The 20,648-nt window shown below is 36.4% G+C and overlaps 1 protein-coding gene across 4 annotated transcripts in view; it reads right to left on the bottom strand.

The window, feature by feature from the left end:
* Window positions 1–360: 360 nt before the first annotated feature.
* Window positions 361–20,648, bottom strand: part of PAPOLA (poly(A) polymerase alpha) — a 59,242-nt gene continuing 38,954 nt past the window's right edge. For 3 of the 4 annotated variants that reach the window (XM_054715755.1, XM_054715753.1, XM_008154786.3), the window contains 10 exons: window positions 20,421–20,474; window positions 19,777–19,896; window positions 18,366–18,475; window positions 14,343–14,464; window positions 12,926–13,068; window positions 11,709–11,830; window positions 11,020–11,240; window positions 6,356–6,418; window positions 4,462–4,536; window positions 361–2,516 (listed from right to left, as the gene is read on the bottom strand). In XM_054715755.1, coding sequence (XP_054571730.1) covers window positions 2,421–2,516; window positions 4,462–4,536; window positions 6,356–6,418; window positions 11,020–11,240; window positions 11,709–11,830; window positions 12,926–13,068; window positions 14,343–14,464; window positions 18,366–18,475; window positions 19,777–19,896; window positions 20,421–20,474 — 1,126 coding nt within the window. In that variant the 3' untranslated portion in view covers window positions 361–2,420. The remainder of the gene's footprint in view (window positions 2,517–4,461; window positions 4,537–6,355; window positions 6,419–11,019; window positions 11,241–11,708; window positions 11,831–12,925; window positions 13,069–14,342; window positions 14,465–18,365; window positions 18,476–19,776; window positions 19,897–20,420; window positions 20,475–20,648) is intronic. The other variant, XM_054715754.1, reaches the window with a different exon arrangement.

Genomic DNA, 20,648 nt, shown 5'->3' with positions numbered 1-20,648 from the left:
AAAACCAGCAGCTCTGAGAGGAAGCACATCAGGGAGGGCACAGGGTCTACACGCATGGACGACACACACAGAAAAGGGCACTGCCTACATTCCTGGAATAGAGGTCTTAGAGGGTGGGACAGCTGCAAGGGGATGACAGCAACTATATTCACGGTTTCCTCCCTGCTGGTGTGAGCTATCAATTCATATTAGGCTGCTATTGGCATGAATTAACCAGAAATATCTTTTCTACATGTAACAACAATAAATTCTTTTGCAAATCTTCCCTTAGAGCTCTACTATATAAACGTTAAGTAGGACCAATTATTTCATTGAAAAGACAAAAGAATTCAAAGTCAGTCAAAAGAAACCAGCCAACTGTAGGATTGTGCTGTTGTTTTTTTATTGTGTTTTCAATGGAGAAATACATCATCTGTTTACAAAATAGCTCTTGAAAAATACAAGGAGTACAGATACTATAAAACAAAGCAAACTCGAGTCATGAGACACTACGTACATCATGCGAAAGCAACAGTCCGATCTCCAGGTTATGAAACTAGAATTAAAAAGTCACTACACAGAAAAGGTCCAAGTTCCCAGCGTGGCAAAACTTGGGTGCAGTTACAGGAAACGTTGAATAAACTGAATTTTTCCCCCCAATGTGTAAACAAATGACAAGACTAAATCTGTGCCTGAATTTCAATCTAACTCTGAAGCTACACCCAACACACAGCCACTTGTCACTCCCCCCGGCAGTGCGACCCTTTCCCTCTGGTGGTGGAGACAGGGCCGGTGACTGCAGGTGAAGACGTGGGAAGGAGAAATGCTGTATCCCAGATGTTACAAAGTATGGTGAAAAGAAAGCCTCAATTAATGCATAGCCTAAGGGGAAGACTACACTCCAACTTTGGAAAATTAATTTAGAAGGACAGGGGAGAGTTTAAGTAATTGCAGTTTAACAAGAAAATGCGCATGTGACAGAATGAAGCACAATGGAGGATTCATAAAACATGCTCATCAGAAAGATCTGTTAGGTTTGCTTCGTCCAGATTAAGAAAAAAGAAGTTTATCAACATCTAGCATCCCTCACAGTCGTGAAGATGGCTGTTCCGCTGCTTAATTATGAGGAATTATCTTCTTTAAAGAGTTCCTAATCTACTGACAGGATAAAACAAAATGAAAAAGGCATAGAGAGAGTTGACTAGATGTCAAGTGAGTGCTAGAAATGATTTTTAAATGTTTCTAGATGTAAAATTTACTGACAAATTTGGTCAACCATTTAAAAATAAAAATTAGTTTAAAATTCTTGGAGAAAACGCCTTTTTGTCCACGTTTAAAACTGAAACTCAGCTTGGCTACAGACGGAGTTGTGTGGAGTGTACAACATCCCTCCTTTGTAGGATCGAGTGCTGTCCAAGACGGACCCCATGTTCACAGGCAGTCCTTAGTCCTCCTGCAGTTCCGGCCACGGGACCACCATTCAGTGTCCTGGGCCCCGTGGCACAGGGTCACTGGCTCCACACCACTGCTTAAGAAAATACTGGCATTTTGTTTTGTGTGGAAAAAATCCAACATTATGCATACAAGCAGAAAGGGGAAAAGGAAAACAAGGGGGAGGGAGCAAAATGCTTTTGTCTGTTTCAAAGACCACAGACTAAAGGCAAAAGAACACCGAGCTTTAATAAGCTCAAAGAAAAAGATCTGCTGGCTGATCGCTGATTTATCTGCACTCTGAACAATTCTATAAATAAAATGAATATATCATTTCTTAATCATGACCCCCATCAAACCAAGTATTTCCTAATTATTCTTTCAATGTCAAACACATATCTTAGAATTGACATTTCCTTCGGAAGGGTTACAGCTGCCTCACAGGGACTGACCTAGACACACTCTTAGCCTTGCTCTCAAGTACAGCAGTACACCGCTGCAGAATGGCATCCGATTTGAAGACTGATGAGAAAGGAAATTCTTCAAGAAAAAATGAAATCCATCAGGCTGAAATCTAAAATTAGTACTACTTTCTAAAGCGAAATTACATAAAAGTGCATCATCAGAATAAGGAGTTCTTATGCTAGTTTGTATCGCAAATTTTCCAAACAATGCATCAAACATATACCCAATCCAGATGGTCAATTAAGGATACAAATATAGCTTGAGGGTTGTTGTGTGTGTTTTTTTTTTTTGCTTTTTTTTTTAAAGGCAGTAATTTTTTAAAATAGTTAATGCAACTGTTGCTAACACAATAATAATAGTACTCCTGGCTTCACATACTAACCTGGACTTCCGATCAAGTGCTGATTAGCCCAGTAAGGGAGGTCACACAAACCTACATCCATGTTCAGCCATGTCTAGTCTTGTACCCTCCAGTCTCCTTTCTTAGCATTTGAAGACAACAGGTTGAGTTGGCAGATATTGTTTATGGACCCCTGAGGTTGTTTTTACCGATTCAATCTCAGTTTTATTGAATTCTTGATAACAGGAATAGGATTTGCAGGGAGAGCAGGGATATCAGAAAGGTCTGTACTGGATGTTTTCTGAGGACAAAAGCAAAGAACACAACGCTGTAACTTAACAGAGATTTACTTTCCCACTCCTTTATTCCTAAGAAATGGAGGGATCTTAGCATAAGAAGTATTAAAAATTTAAAAATTTCAAAACGCAATACAAATAAATATGAATTACTATGAAATTATATCTTTTACACTTGTAGAAACATTTTAGCAATGTATAGAAAATGTAAGTAATTTCAAACATAGCTTTTATAAACACACTCCTCTAACCATCGCCCACCATGTAATTACCAGGGCAGTAACGCTCTCTACCGGCTGTGGTGCTGCCTGGTACTGCAGCACCCCCATGTGGGAGAATACTTCAGGTTCACCTTATACACAGGGAGCAGCAATTGTCAGTAAACTTAAGATTTTTTGACCCTGTAAATTATCCATACAACTGAGCAATAATTTTATTATTTTAAGCTTCAGGGAAGTTTCATATTAAAAATAAATTAAATCACAAGCCTTCTTTAACATTCAAAAACATAGAGATGAATTTTTAAATGTTTTATTATAGAAAATTCCGAAAATACACAAAAGTAGAGAGCACTGTATGATGAATTCCCATGCGTTCATTATGCAGCTTCATCAACTGTCAAATGAAAGCCAGTGAGTGCACTGTCCTCCCACCTTCACTCCCGGTTATGCTGAAGCAAATCCCAGAGATCCTATCATTCCATCTGCAAATATTTCAAGTTTATCTTCAAACAATAAGGATTTTTTGTTGAACACAGGCACCATATTTTAATCACCCCCACCCCAAATATTCCCCTTATATCACCAAATATAGAGATGCATTCAACATAATCACTCCTGTAACTGGGTGATTTTCCTCTCAATAGCTCTAGGAATCTTTTCATTAGAAAGAAAATTCTACTTCCTCATAAAAATAGCTACTAAGCAAACACCCCTGGGCACTGATCACCACTGGGACGAAATCACTAAGACAAAACTAGGAACGGTTCCCCGAGGAGCATGTGGACACTGACAGGCTGCGGCCCATCGCAGGACAGTTTCAGGTGGGTGAACAGGTGTGTCCATGTATCAACATCCAGCCCAACACTTGCTAATGTGGTTTGAGTTACCCCAATACATCTTATCAGATAAAGGTTCTGAAATAAAAGACATTTCAGAAGAGCAAACATAATATGCAGACTGCCTTTAGGGACTGTGACATAGGTTAACAGCCAGCAAAACCACATTTTAGAACTGTCACATTAAAATAACTCTGAACCACAGAGCAGCAAACATCGCTGGATCGTTCAGCAACTGTAGCCATCATCTATCTCAGTTCTTTTGTAGGGTAACCCATTTAACCTCTAGCTAAAGAAAAGATGTACTTTGTGTCAGAGTTTGACCTACACTTAGAAATATATTCAATTTGGGGAATTCAAGAAAACATTTCGCCAACAAAATGTAAGTTCACAAATCAATGGGGGTGGGGGGGAGGACTGTCACAAGTAGAATTTCTATGTCAAATGCAAAAATTATTTTAAAGAACTATGGGGTGCATTAAATAAATAACTGAAAAATCAGAAATTAACAGTGAGGCATAAACACATTTTAAAAATAAAAAGATCATATTAACCTCGTAAAAATGAAATCCACAAAGAATGGTTTTTAGTTGTCATAATTTAAATTTCACGTTGACCTCTAAATAAAGCCGCTATATGAACACTGCATCTGATAATGAGGAGCTAAATGATTTGCACTATCGTGTGTAAGGGGATGAGTCAGTGAACAGCACACAAAAAGGTTCCACCAAGTCCTGGGCTCTGAACTACAATAAACACATGGACAGGCTAGCAGGGAGTAACTTCCACAAAGATACTTCCATCAGTCTTCCGTACACGCTCATCTTAATTCATTATACCACACTAATCTCCACAGCATGTATAAAGCGCTCCTTGCTTTCTGCACTTAGTACCTGAGAGGCCAACAGAGAAGCCGCTGTCTGAACAGTTTCTGATTGAGTTGTACTTGTCTCTGTATCAAGTTGTTCCTGTGAGACAAAGAAGACAGGGACGAGAGAGTCTTAGAAAAGAATAAAAGAACAAAATGGGGTTTGGTGGCTAATAGAGTAGACATATTAGAAAACAGGAAGGATTAAGAGAAAGATGCGACTGCATTACAAAACCATCTATTAAGCTTATTGCAGATTATTACCCCATTTCATGTACACATAGATTTCTATTTGCCTACTTTAATCTTTTAAGGCATGGTCAGAATATCTCATGACTTTCCAACCAGCTCCAATTTGGACATTTTAAGCAAACAGTAATTAAAGACATGCTCAGGCACATTATGAAACGTGGCTCAGACAATGATTAACAAAATATAAACCCAAGCTCTTAGCTATGTGAAAAACAAAGTCCATTCAATATTATATAAAATTACTAAGAAGCACAAAAATTTCTCCCACGCCTTTAACTGACAGTAGAAACTGTTTCTAAAACATTCCTCCTTCCTTTTGGTTTCTCTTTCCCATTCTCAGTTATCAACGCTCAGTTCTGCTCTAAGGTTAATCACAAGCCAGGCGTGAATGAGCCATGTCACCCCACTGCTCCAACTCCGCAAAGCAGTGCACACAAACAAGAACACACACACGCACAGATTTACACACAAATGAAAAACACACAAAAATCTGAATTTCTACAAAAAATACTCATACAGTAAGAGAACAATGAAATACCCATTTTCTCCTCTGAAATTACAAAGGGTAAAATAGGACGTAAGAAACAGAAAAAGTGCAGTGTTTCTATAGCACAGCTTGGCAATATGTATCAAGTTTTAAAAGAAAGCATACTATGTGCCTCAGTAATTCCTCTTTTAATTAATTTATCCAAATGAAATAAACATAAATGATGGCAGCCATTTAACTATAGTCAATGCTACAGCAGGAAAGGGCAACTTTCTTTTAACAGGAACAATTGCTAACAATAGGAAACTGGCTGTATAAAAAATTATAACTGCTTTAAGATAGCATTCTATGCAGCCATTTTCTAGATTATAAAATGACATGAAATTTTTTCTTGGTTTACAGAGTAAAAAAAGACTTAAAAGCAAAAGGCATTGGCAGTATACACAGACAAAGCTATAAAGACATCAAAATAATACTTGCTAAAATATCAATCATGGGAATCTGGATAATTTTTGGAAAAGAAGATTTCCAATTTTCTACAATAAGAAGGACAGAGTTAACCTTTAGTATATTTCAATTTCTGGGGGGAAAAAATGATGTTCCCAGTCTAATACGGTTTGGCTAAACCAATCTCTTCCCAGCCTGTCTGCCCTGCTTCAAGCCCCCGAACCTGAGGTTCTAGTCAGAACCTTCTGCAAACAACTGGTTTTCTAAACAAACCGTACTCTGCCCTCAGCAGCGAGGTGATCTTCCCAGGGTGGCCTGCCCATCAGCCTCAAACACTGCAGCTCCCTTTTCTGGAGCCTTACATTACTTCTGCAGCCACCAAGTAACTTCTCTTGCCTCTCACCACCCCACCATCCTCAATTACTTTGATAATGTAATGAATTGCTTCTCCCTTTTATTTTCTTTACTTAATGTAAAGAATTGTAAGTTCTTTAAAGGTACATAACATAATTCACTCACCACTCTATACTGTTAGGTGCCCAACAAATTACAGTGCAACTAGAAGGGCCTCAAACACTAGGAATTTAATTTTAGCATTGTAAATTAACATTAAAAAGGGACACTTCTGGAAACAACCTATAGAACAAAATACAGTACAATATTCTAGACACATTCCTATTACATCTTCCGTCCTCTGAATTGTGTATGTACACCAAGGCTAAATTTAGTATACCTTTGTTTCTGTTTTATCATGTCCACTCAAAGCAGGACAGTTAGCATCTTCACTTGTTTCATCCTGTTTTTAAAAAGAAAAGCTTTATTCTCTAAAATGAAAATTTTAGATTATTTGCCAATCAATGCTTTAACTTACATAATTTTTTTAAGTTATGAAATAATTTAACCTGTAAGATCAAGTATGGCCTTAAAATAATTACTGATTCGCTTAATTATTTTCCATATTAACAAATTTAATTAGTATACTAAATTGTAGTATCTGCCAAAATTAAAAAGAACATGACGAAAACTGTTATTGATCACCACCACCTAAAGTACACACACACACACACACACACACACACACACACACACACACGGTTCCAAAAAGAACATCCCTTTAATTTTCCCAAAGTTAATTAACCACAAAATCCCTTAGTAAGACCTATTAAAATCCTGAATAAAAAGTTTAAGAAATGCTCTCTCCTCAGGTCTTAATTTTTAAGTGTATTATAATTCTATTCAAAACAATGCATTTTTGATAAAGAGGGAACAGGGGAAGCCCAAAATGGCTATACTTTCCCATTCCTGTAGTGACTTGTTAATAAGCATCACTTTCTTAAGAAAAATAATTTTGACACTAATTTCACTGCTTTATTTACTGGGCAGAACTAAAATTTAATTTTAATTGGCTCCAAAACAAGACATAGAAACCACAGGATAAACCTACAGAGTAGGAGAGATTTAATTGCAATATCAACCAATTCCAATAAAAACCTTATTTATATCCCTCAAACATACATACTTAACAAATAGTAATTTAAATCCCTACTGAGCCCATTTCAATTCTGACTGGGTATGTGACATTATGGTAATATTGGTAAATGTACTTATACATACACACAAATATATATGTGGTGAAATATACTATAGCTGTGTTTTTATTAGTCCTTATTTTTAGAAATATTTATGGTTGAAATGATATGCCCTGGGATCTGCTTTGTAACATGGGAAGTGAGCAGATGTGTAGATGAAAGAAGGCTGGCAATGATTTGTTAACTGCTAATGATACAGACATGACTGCACATTATAAATTTTAACATGTTTGAAATTTTCCGTAAGTTTTTAAAATATTTATAGCATCATATTAAAAAAAAAAAAACATATAGATATATATATATTTATATATATATATATATGGCAGATTTTTCTATTTTTATTTTACATTATTGCCATTTATATATATTTGAAAAGCTTTAGCATATGATGCAGATTTAGCAGAACTAAACTACCTGGCAATACCTAAAACCCTCCTGCCTACATACACCTTAGTGTATTATTAATTAAGCAGAACCGATTTACTAAAATTTCTAATGCCAAGTACTCATTAACAGAGAATAAAAAACCCAGTTTAGGAGAGCTTCAAAATTAGGATATTTAGAATATTTTTAACAATCTTCTTCAAATTTAGCACCATGATTTTAGGCCTGGGTTCTAATACTGTCTCTGAGTTTCATTAGCTTTATAAACAAAAAAGCCAACGAACCTTGAGTTTCTCTTCTAAGAAATGAGACTTATAACTAAGATCCTAAGATCCCTTCTACAGTTTAAAATTCCATTTTTATTAGTCAAAATAAAAATGAGCTGCCAACAAGCAAACCCCAGATTGAGAAATTATACAGAAAAAAAAAATTGCAAGAAAAAAATGGGAGAAACCTGTATTTTACAGGATACTTGAGACATCAATCAATTGCTAAACAAGGATCTTATTTATAGACTAGAGGCCTGGTGCACGACATTTGTGCACTGAAGGCGGGGGAGGATGGGAAAGGCTCAGCCCGGCCGGCCAGTGCCCTCTCACAGTCCAGGAGCCCTCAGGGGAATGTCTGGACTGTGCGGCGCTCCCCCTGTGGGAGCGCACTGACCACCAGGGGGCAGCTCCTGCCTTCAGCGGTTGTTCCACCGTTTGTGAATTTGCATATTAGCCTTTTATTATATAGAATTGGACAAATAAAGACTTTAAAAAAACACAAATCAATGACACAATCAGGGATCTTTGGGCACTGACTAGATATTTAATATTAATGAATTGTTGATTTTTTTTCTAAGTGGGTTACGCTTATTTTGTTATACTTTCTTTTTTGTAACCATTATCTTTTAGATAGAAGAGTTTAAAAAAAAACTAATGAAATGATATGTTTGGAGGAAGTGGAAAAGGCTGAAAGAACTAAGGGTGCAGGGATTGGCCAGGTGCTCATACCTGAAGCTGCAGTGGGTACATGGATACATGAAATGATTCTCTTGTGTGCACATTTAAAATTTTAAAAACTCTACATTCCTATTACTTCCCTAAACTAGACATGAAACGTAAGTGTTTTCTAGCAAGGTAAAAGCAAATGAAATTACAAATATTGTGCTGGTACACATTTGGTTAGAGCTCACAGAGAATCATTAAAAAAATTAACCAATTAGCCCTAACCAGTTTGCTCAGTGGATAGAGCGTCGGCCTGTGGACTCAAGGGTCCCAGGTTCGATTCTGGTCAAGGGCATGTACCTTGGTTGCGGGCACATCCCCAGTAGGGGGTGTGCAGGAGGCAGCTGATTGATGTTTCTCTCTCATCGATGTTTCTAACTCTCTCTCTCCCACTTCTTTCTTCTCTGTAAAAAAATCAATAAAATATATATATTTTTTAAAATTAACCAATTAACATTAAGGAAATGGCATGTCTAGAGCAGTGGTCGGCAAACTCATTAGTCAACAGAGCCAAATATCAACAGTACAACGATTGAAATTTCTTTTGAGAGCCAAATTTTTTAAACTTAAACTTCTTCTAACGCCACTTCTTCAAAATAGACTCGTCCAGGCCTTGGTATTTTGTGCAAGAGCCACACTCAAGGGGCCAAGAGCCGCATGTGGCCCGCGAGCCGCAGTTTGCTGACCACGGGTCTAGAGCTATGCTTGCACATACTTTACTAAGGTAAAAGAAATGTGAATTCTGAAATGCTCTGGCACCACCAAACAACAGACAAAATGTGGAATAATCACACCCACACCAGGACATTCTTTGACTGATGCACAACACAATCCAGTAGCATGGGGCTTTTCAGAGGTTCCCAGGGACTCAGGTTGGCTGCTTCCCCACCAATCCCTGCCTCCAAATGTTTTATAGAGCGTTTGGAAGAGGTGGGAAACAGATGACTGAGGAAGGGATGGACTAAACCCTTGGCCGCCAACTGGTGGCCTGAGGAACACTGGTGGTCCATGAGGTCTGAAAGGTTGGCAACCACTGGTTTAAGGAAACCTTTGGAGCAGCGGTTGCCAACCGGTGGTCCGCGGACGAGGTCTGAAAGGTTGGCGACCACTGGACTAAACTAATCCCCGTCTGGTGGTTGTTCTTTCTTTTAAAAAAAAATAAAATTAAGTTTTACACAGGAACATTAATGAATATTTCCTTATTGTAAAAAAAAGGAAGAAGAAATTCCCAGGCCTAAACTCCAGGAGAGTTTCTGACTCTGTATTTGGAGAAGGCCCTAAATTCTGGTAAGAAAAACAACAACAAAAAACCTGAAAAAGTAATTCTGATGTACAGTCAGGGTTGAAAACCACTGCTTTTGGAGATCATTAAACAGACACAGACAGGTTTTCAGAATACATGTTTTAAAATATACTGAAACCATTTTTCATTCACAGAATCATAAGAGTGGCAAAATTCATCAAATTATTCATATTTCATTAATAGTGACTATTTCCTAAAACGACAACAAAAAAACTTCAGAATAACCTAGAGAATAAAACATTTGAACTGTCACCTCTCTGGCAATGGTGAAAGCCTCACTAACAGGAAACAACACGAGTCACTCCAGGGATCAATGAAATTGTGTAACAAGGCTATTTCTAGCCTAAGGTACACACTTAAAATCAATGTATACTTTTAATGGTTTTCTTAAAGCTATCTCAGACTTTGACGAGATAAACTATTCACTATAAAAAGTTCGTATTGCTAGAAAATTTCCTAAAGAGTTAAGAGAAAATAATCATTCAAGGCCCCCAAACGAATCTGACTTTACAACTTTGGTCAGTCATTCCATTAGGAAATTCCCTTAGAACCACTCCATCATTACCAAGTACAGTATAAAAACTCCAAAATTCCATTTGGATCAAGAAACAAAAACTGTGTCCAAGAAAGCTATGAAAAAATCAGTAGCCATGCCCAAGCCAGAGCGGCTCAGTAGTTGAGCGTCAACCTATGAACCAGAAGGTCATGTTTTGATGCCCAGGTTGTGGGCTCAATCCCCAGTGGGGGGCGTGTAGGAGGCAACCAATCAATAATTCTCATCCTTGATATTTCTATCTTGCTCTCTCTCCCTTCCTCACTGAAAACAATAAAGACGTGTGTGTGTGTGTGTGTGTGTGTGTGTGTGTTTAAATCGGTACCCATAAAAGCCAGCTGTATGAGAGCAATAAATGAAGGTGCCATGTAAGTCCACGCTCAGTCGTCATGAACTGGACATGCTACAGAAGCTGGAATGAGAGGCACAGCTTTAGGAAGAGGCAACACTCCCTAAACATTTCCTACAAGCTTTCCTCCTTCCTGTTCTCATTTTTGGCTCACAAAGATTTTCTTTTGCTGGATTTTCAAACAGTTAAGCTGGTGTTCTCATGGGTAACTAATATATAGGTACCTCTTCTGTTTTGGTTTTCTTGGGACTTTCTTCTCTGTGAGGTGAAGATTTCCTCTTGACCCCTCCTGTGGAATTAGGTATTTTTGTTGCTGCATTTCCTGAAGGTCGTGGTGGTGGGTTGACCAGGCGTGTTGCAGAAACCACTCTGGAGACCGCAGGCTTTGGTGGTGATGAAATGGCTGGCTGTGTGGCAGTTTGAGGAATGCTTTCGCTCGATGTACCTAAGTAATAAGTAAACATTAATACATAAAAATTAAATCATCAGCATCAAGGTACAAATAAAGCTTTATTTTTCTACATTTGGTATCACTGATAACTTTGCATGCAAATATTTAAAATGGCATTAAAAAACTGAATTCAAACTACTTAATTAATAAAGCCATCTTCCAAAACAAAGGCTGAGTCTGGTGTGGCTCAGTGGTTGGAAAGTCAGCCTGTGTATCAAAAGGTTGTGGGTTCAATTCCCCATCAAGGGCAGCTACCTGGGCTGCAGGTATTATCCCAGGTGGGAGGCAACCAACCAATGTGTCTCTCTCACATCGATGTTTCCCTCTCCCTCTCCTTTCCACTCTCTCTAAAAAAAAAAAAAAAAAAATCAATGGAAAAAATATCCTCGGGTGAGGATTAACAACCAACACAGAAACAAAAAGCAAAGGCTGAAACTCCGTGTAGCGTAAGTACCCTCTGACCTGTCAGACCAATTCCCCTGCCCCCTGAGCTTTCACTGGGATCCACTTGTGGCGCAGGAACTTCGGCGGCCTGGACGCTGGTCACAGATGCTGCTGTCACAGCTGGAGCAGGACTGTTTCTGCTGTTTAAAAACGTTGACAAGTAAACAGAGAAGCATAAAATCCAGTCACAAAATTTTGTGAAATTATTTTCTAAAGTAAAGAATTGTTCAGATTTACTTCTCAGATATATACATTAGTAACTGACTTCATATAAGATATAACCAACAATCAAAAGCACACAAACCTTCTAAAGCAGTGCTGCCCCATAGAACTTTCTATAACAATGTCCTTTATCTACGCTATCTCATATGGTAGTCACTACACAAATGAAATATGGGCAGTGAGAAACAGAACATTTAACTTTATTTAATATTAATTACATGCAAAGTGCCACACATGACTAGTGACTACCCTATTAGAACGGTTCTTAAAAAAATGTTCTTATCTGCCCTGGCTGGTGTGGCTCATTTGGTTGAGCGTCCTAACCTGCAACAAGAGGTCGCTGGTTCAATTCCAGCTCAGGGCACATGCCCAGATTGCTGCTCGATCCCCAGTAGGAGGCATGTAGGAGGCAGCCAATCAATAATTATCTCTCATCATTGATGTTTCTCTCCGTCTCCCTTCCCCTCTGAAATCAATCTATATATACATATATATATATTTTAAAGTCTGTAGGATACACTTATATAAGTTAAATATAAATATGGTCTTTTGTTTTCTAATTTTTGGTACCACAGCCATATATTTCTTTCATAATAAAAAAAAAGTTTTCCCTAACATAAGCCAGCCCACATAGATCTTCACCTTCTTTAGAAGGTCCCTAATATTTCATAGATATGTTCCCCCACAACATAGGCACAAGCAGCTCGAGGACAGCAAGGTAATTTTGTTCCTCTTGTCTGTTCTCTTTAGCACATGACACTGCTCACTGGAGGCAGTCGGCGTCTCAGTACATGAAATTGAAGAGGTTATGGCACAAATAGTCATATTTGTATCAAGACATATGGAACACAAGTATGACACGGTAGGACAAATTACTTTCCGCAAAACTAAGTCAAATGGCTATTTTAAAAATACTGTAAGATGGAATAAAATTAATATTCTAAATAGATGATTTTAACAATTGAATATGTTTATAAATAGCCACTACACTTCCATCCCCTTGTTTTCCTTACCCCTGAGAGCTGCCAGAACTGTTCAATGGACTGGTCTTCATAGCACTAGTAGGTGAAGGCACAGACATGCTGTTATCACTGTCCATAGACAAGTCGAGGCTGTTCTCATTCAGAGGTGTCAATCTGACACCTTCTGTTGAATGCTGCAATCAATAAAACATTCAACCAAATACATCTGTGTTTTATCCAGATCTATGAAACATGAACATGTCTTTTACTTGACATATGATTTCTACTAAAAAGTACAAATCAAAATTTATCAAAATCAGAAGTGTGATGCTGACTATAAAAGGCATAGATTTGAAAGACACGTACTCCTAACTTCTAAGAAGCCTTCAAACTATAGCTCTTCCATGGGAGAAATAAGGAGAAAGGAATGGTACATTAAACACACACTGAATACAAAACACATTGCAAATTAAAAAGTACATGAAACTACATGGATCTTAAATCTGAGGGCTTAAATATACATTCATAAATGTATTAGAAAAGTCTACTAATAATAACACGATGTTAACAGTGAATATCTCTAGCTATTGGGATTAGAAGTAATTGTTAACAGATTTTTAAATTATCCTACAATAAACTTTATTATATTTGTAAATCAATGAGCCTCTCCAAAGCAAAGGATTCCTTAATGCTCTAAGGCAGTGGTCGGCAAACTCATTAGTCAACAGAGCCAAATATCAACAGTACAACGATTGAAATTTCTTTTGAGAGCCAAACTTCTTAAACTTAAACTTCCTCTAACGCCACTTCTTCAAAATAGACTCTCCCAGGCCTTGGTATTTTGTGGAAGAGCCACACTCAAGGGGCCAAAGAGCCGCATGTTTGCCGACCACGGCTCTAAAGCAACTTAGGATTTCAACATGGTAATTTAATAGTGTAAATTATCCTATGGAAAAGAATAATTTTCTGAAAACTAAACTTTATACCCACATGTAAATCCTAATGGTGGCCCTGCTTCTTAAAAAGCAAAGCACTCAAAGACAATAACTTAATATAGGAAAAACAAACAAAAACTAAAAAACTGTAAGTGGTTCTATGAATGAAAGTTGATTTCTAATTTACTTGAGCTACAGAATACCTAATTGAATTTACTTTTTTAAAAAATGGAAAATACTTATGTGGGATATTAAATGGCTAAGAAAAGATTTTGAAGAGAATCTAAGTATATATAAAATAAGGATACAAAGCATCCCCACTAATCTATCTAAAGTCTGAAGCAAGTGTGTGCAAGAAACCTGGTTAGGAAAAAGATTTCATATAATGCAACTGCTCCACTTAACAGAATTTTTAAATGCTGTGACTATTTCAAATATAACTTATTCACTGAGCCTACATTCTGAAGTTCTGATAGCCTGAACACATAAAATATTATATTAGTAATACTTTTGTGAGTACTTTTTAAATTTACCTTTTTCTTTTTCTGAAGCACATGATTAGGTAGTAGTTCATGGAGTTGCTTTCTTTTTACATGCATTGCAGCAATTTTCATGTCCACCTCAAACATCTTGCTGTTTATTGCTTGCCTATAAACTACACAATTAGGAAATTGTTACAAGAAATAAAAACATTTTAATAACGCAGTTCAACTCATCCAGGAGAGGCTATTCTAAGCAGGGATCATCCTTTATACATCGATACTTCATATGTATACAATAATCAGGTGAAAACCTATCTCTACTCTGACAATTCACTGCCTGAGCAAACTAAGTCCTTTTACCAGAAGGTTTACAAAATGAAAAACAAACAACAAAACACAAGGTATATGAATTCTTCCAGTGCAAAAACTCTTAAAGTGGTAACTTTAAAGAGTCGCTCTTTAAGAAACAGTGGGATTGGAGAAAAAGAGGTTCTTAAGCCCATACCCTTTAATGCTACCAGTAAATTTTTAAATTCTAATCTAAGTATGTAACAAATTCAGCAAAACAAAAGTCAAACTTATTTAAATATGCCTAAAGATACCTTTTCAAGAATCTGCAAGATCAAATTTTAAGACAAGTAGTAACATTTTCTATTACAGAAATAACTCAAACAACAGAGGTCATAGGAACAAAAACAATATGCTAAAAATAAATAAATCCAAATAATTTAGTTTCAGAGGATTCCAAAAATGGAAAAATTCATTCACTGAGTTCAACAACAAATAATTATGGAGTGGCTATACGTATCACACTGCTCTAGACACAGGGCATAGCAGGGAATAAGAGACTAAAATAATTTCAGAGTCTACATTCCAGTAGGAAAAATGTAATAAACAGGGGGGAAAAATTAAGTAAAACAGTTATCCTTTGAACACAGGGGTTAGGTACAGTGACCTCCCAGAAGTCAAAAATACAAAGAGAACTCTAGCTGGCCCTCCACACGTGGATTCCCAATCACGGAGTGACCTCTTGAACATGGGTTTGAACTGTGTGGTGGCAAGTGATCTTTATCGTGTAAGTGGACCAGCTCAATGCAAACCTGTGTTGCTCAAAAGTCAACTACTTCATATCAGATGGTGATAGGTGCTATGGAAAAAATTGAGTAGGAAGAAAAGCAGCTCAGCCTGGAAACTAAGATTACATGGAGTGGAGACTTAAATGAGAGTGAGGAAGTGATCTGACAGTACCTGGTGGAATAGCATTCCAGGAAGAGCAAACATCAAGGACAAAATGTCCTGAGTGGAGAGCATACCTGGAATGTTCGAGGAACAACAAAAAGGCCACAGGGAAGGAGGAAAAGTAGAGATCAGTAATCCTTTATCTAATTCTAAAAATCCCAAAAACTCCCACCCAACACAGAAGTTTTTCATAAGATTGGCGCCAAAACTCGTCTGGCAACAAACCCTGACCTGATCTATTTGTGGTTGTTTGATCTCCACCAGTGCTTACTGTGACTAGCAAATAGTTCCCTGTAGAAATTCTTTGGCTAAAAATGTTGCTCCAGGCCCTGGAATGATACTAACTTTATTACTTTCTGGCTCCAAGACAGATGAATAAAGAATTCTGAACTTATACTAAAAAATGAGGTCAGACATAAGGAGAGGTCGGATCAGGTAAAGGCTTGTAAACCACAGTAAAGACTTGGATTTTATTCCTAGCGGCATGGATAGCCATTACAGGTTTTGAACAGGAGAGACATGCTTTGGATATTGACTGAAATAGCTGAAGGTGGGCAAGGGCAGTACAAGGGTATGATAGCAACAGCAGTAAGTGGTAAGTGTGACCCAGACTTAGGCTGACAGCAGCAGAAATCGCAATGTATTCTGAAAGCAGAGGCAAAAAAAAATTTTTTAATGGATTTATATCAAGCACAGCAGTTCCTCAAATAACGTCGTTTCATTATACCATTGGTAAAAGGGGTGGGGTGGGGGTGGGGGTGATTCCTGGCCAGGATTGCTGCCTGTGTGGAGTATGCACCTTCTCCTCATGTCTCCCCCAGGAACTCCGGTGTCCCCACATCCCAGAGCTGTACAGGTAGGTGAACTGGCGTGTCTAATTGTCCCAGGCTCAGTGAGTGTGAGTGTGCCCTGCACTAGAAGGGTGTCCTGTCCAGATGGGTCCCACTTGGTACCCTGAGCTACCAGGAGAGGCTCCAGTCACCAGTCACCTTGAATTGGAATAAGTGGAAATAATTATCTTACTACTTTTTATTAATCTTCCTTAAATGTTATGTATAGCTCACATTTATTTCAATGTTCAACACTATATGTGTTTTGGGATCTTTATTTAGAAATTTGGTGATGATTTTGAAACCAGAACTATACAGTATGAACTTAACTCATGTTTGTATCAATTAGCCTATGACAAAACTGGTTTTGTTATATATATCATTTCGCTTAAAGTCACAGTTTCCAAGAATCTATCGATAACATTAAGTGAGGACTTACTATCTGAGAAAAACAAGAGAGGAGGACTCCAAGATTTTTAGCTTGAACAACTACAAGAAAACAGTTGCCAAAACTTGACACAAAAAACCATATGGAAAAGTTGGAAGAGAGTGGAGGTAACATTTTGGATTTTGAACAAGTTAAACTTTATTTTTTTTAAAAAATCTCACAAAGTATTCCATTAAAATGTTCAAGATACAGGACAACTAAATATTCGCTACCCAAAAATACCTGAAAGTGCCTTGAAAATCTTGACAATACAATCTTTGATAAACAGCTCAACTTAGATGCAAAGTACAAAACAAATTTTCTAATTCACTTATCTCTACATGATTTTTTAGTTCACAAATGGTTTAAGGTGACATCAGAATTTTTACTTTGGAAAAACACACTTCTGTGGTGCTCAGCAAATAGTCATCAGCACCCTCCAAATCACCTCCTAAAAGCCTGTGTGAGTGCTTTTGTTGTCACAATAATTAAGTGTTATTACTTGATATGGACACTAAATATCCTTCAATGTGCAGAGTTCCTCACAATGAAGAATTGGACCATGTCCTACTTACATTCCTAAAGATAAAAAACATACTTATCAATTATTTGAAAAACTGAACTCAATTTTACAAAAAATACATATATTTTTAAATCTGAATTTTCCAGGAATGCAACTACCACATATATCAAGAGATCACCTTTTGTTCAATTTAAAACATTAACTTTTATTATGTCACCAATTGCAATGTTGCTGGTCTCTGAATCACATTTGCATACTGAAATACATATTCTTTTACCTTTATTTCTCCTTTACATTTAGTGTATGATACTGACTTTTTAGCAAATTAGAAAAATTGTTGTCTCTCCTTCTCTAAGGATGTAAAAAACCTTCTAATGTTAAATCTGAATGTCCTTGGGGGAACTCTTTATTGAGGACAGTGAAAATGACACATACTAGAGTTTTTTAAATGGGGTTGGGGAGGTTGTTTGAAAAGAAAAATTAGTCCCTAAAAAAGATGCCATTCATCATTGTCTCTACACATACTCACCACTCCCTTGAAAAGCTGTGCTTATACAGCCTTAGTTCTGTCCACTATATCTCCCTTTTGGACTTTAACCTATATACTATATTATATCTCAGGGTACATATAGGTCAATCTGAAATGCAGCTCTAATCATGAATAAACACTTGAGTCTATATTTGACAGAGAGGATAAATTTCCCCAAGGCTACCAAAAGTTTAGCTTCAGAAATTCCTACGGTGTAAGATAATTAAGGCAGTCAGGCACAGAGTCGGTCTCTTAGACAATCAAATATTCAGGTGGTTTCTAATAAGTAATTGTGAACAAATCAAATTTAAAATGGTTTGACTTAACTTTAGGTCTACCATAATAGAAAAAAAATCACTTATATATTAGAAAATGGAAACAAATAAAACCAAAAAAATAAGATTATTTTTATGATTAGTGTTCACTATTTCCAGGAAATTTTAATATTTATTACAAATATCATTATGAAATATGAAGACAAATTCAAATATGCAAGTACGTTTTGATTGTCCAAGTAGAGCTATACCTGTATCTGTGAAGGACTGAATATCATAGGTGAGATCAACACTGAGATTTTCAGAGTTTTCCGTTTTTTTAAACACTAATCCAATCACCCACATCGTGCGAAATTCTTCCCTGAAAAGTAAGAAGAGTACTAATATAGTTTACCAAGCTTTCATAAAAATAGTTATCACAGTGAGGTATATAGAAAGACTTGAAATATAAATGTATAAGCAAATTAAGTAAAGTTCTAAGCCCAAATTCCATTAAAACTCAAAGTCCTCCCCTGAAACCCGCCCTCTACTTTTCTATTAATATATACACCATCAGAGTATTAATATATACACCATCTGAGCACTAGGACAATAATACGTGTATTATCTATATACTGATAGCCAATTTTCTTAATGATGATTGTACCAGAGACATTGTAAACAAAGAAAAATTATGTTCAAACCAACAAAGGAACGGAATTAACATATTGTAGAAAAATGTGAAACAAATGATATCCTTCAAATAAAAATTTAACTAGAACTTAAAATATATTACTTTAACTTTTAAAACTTAATTGAAAAGGCCACATGAACAAATTGACTACAGCATAGTAACTGGAACAAGGGTACTTCATACCTTTGAACATTTAATGACATACTACTGAATGGAGCATGTAGTCTTTCAATAATTAAGACTGCAGCAACAAAAAAGTGTCTACAAAGCTCAAATCACACTCTTTTATATGACTGAAAAAGAAAATAATCTGTACAAGCAATCAGAATAACAGCTATTCTATTACAAGCACAATCTTAAATGATCCATTATTTATATTTTCAATCTCTCTTTAATCCTGTTTTTAAAAAGCTTATTATGAAAACTCACTTCACTCTCCAAAATGCAACAAAATACATTTAGGATCTTATCAATCAAACCAGAAATTAACCCATGAAAAACCCTTAAAATATGAAGTGAGCCTGCTTTTATCATATCTTCTCAATGTTCCAGAATACAAGTCAGATTTTCACAAGTCAAATCCGAGTAAATTCTCTTTTAAAAATTAAGATAAAATGCAAAGACTGATGTTTGCTGTAATAGCTATTCTGACAACCACTGCACAAAACAGGACAGGAAAGATGTTAAGAAAGAGTGCTAAAAGGCAGATCTGCAGAACATGATTAATTCATTAATTCTTAATTCATTAATAAGCACCTAACCATTACAATTATCAGAGAAAACAATGTATTTCAGTGGTAGTTTTTCTCTAGGAATAATTTTTCTCTTCAGTGTTTCTGATCAGGAAAACCTAAACTGTAAATCTCAAATTGGTTTTGAGCCACATATAATCAATAAAAGTGACTCCAGTTATTAAAAATTGCCTATAAATGCTTCTCTGAGTAAAAGTTAAAAATGGGAAGAGGAAATTAAAATAGAAGACTGCTTACTTGTCAGGATTTTCTTTGGGCGCTGGAAATGACTGGGGATTCACATGAGCCAGTGTAATAAATTCATTCTTCTCCAAACTTCCAACCAAGATTCGGATTTTCGATTCCACCAAGCCCACCCTAAACAAATGTCACTTAGTATTAATAAAAATTGTAAATTTAAAAAATAAAGCAAAATACACAAAGCCAAATGTTTATGTAAAGCAGTATTTTGAAGATCATACTTAAACACACAGGGGTCAGTTCAACTGTCTGGACCCCCATAGATAAAACAAAGCCTTATGCTCCACCCAAAAATGCTGAAGAGAAAACAGGGGAGAAGATAATCAAACCACATTTCAAACTAGGAAGATTACAGAACATATCCTCACAAATATTTAAAGAAAAAAAATAGTATGCTAAATTAAAGTATTTTTTTTTTACATACTTTAAACAGTTAGGAAATTATACATGAATCTAAAGCAAACAAAAGTTGCATATAAAACCCCAAATTCCTATACTTCCATTATAAGTAGTAAAGTGCCATTTATGAATAAAACCAAACTGGATGTTTTAAGAACTTCATCCCCTCTCCTACTGCGTTCTGTGGCTATCTGATTCATTTTGAAGTTTATTTTTTCTATAAAGTCTAATCTTGTACTTACCATTCTAGGCGTTGCTTTTCTGTTGGTGCACTTGCTAGAAGTACAATATAATGCCTTTGAAGATAAAGACAACATGCTATTTATTTAATTTAAGTGCTTTGTGCTGGATATTAACACCGTAAGATAATAAGCTTCATGAGTTATTTATCAGCATCAACTTAGCAAGGGGGAAATTGCAATCTCAAAATGTACATAAAATAATAAGAGCTAAATTTCCAAGCTGCTATA

Source organism: Eptesicus fuscus, chromosome 5 (assembly GCF_027574615.1).
Source record: "Eptesicus fuscus isolate TK198812 chromosome 5, DD_ASM_mEF_20220401, whole genome shotgun sequence".
NCBI classification, from domain to species: domain Eukaryota; kingdom Metazoa; phylum Chordata; class Mammalia; order Chiroptera; family Vespertilionidae; genus Eptesicus; species Eptesicus fuscus.
The sequence above is the reverse complement of the archived record's forward strand: the minus strand, read 5'-3'. Positions and strand labels throughout refer to the sequence as shown.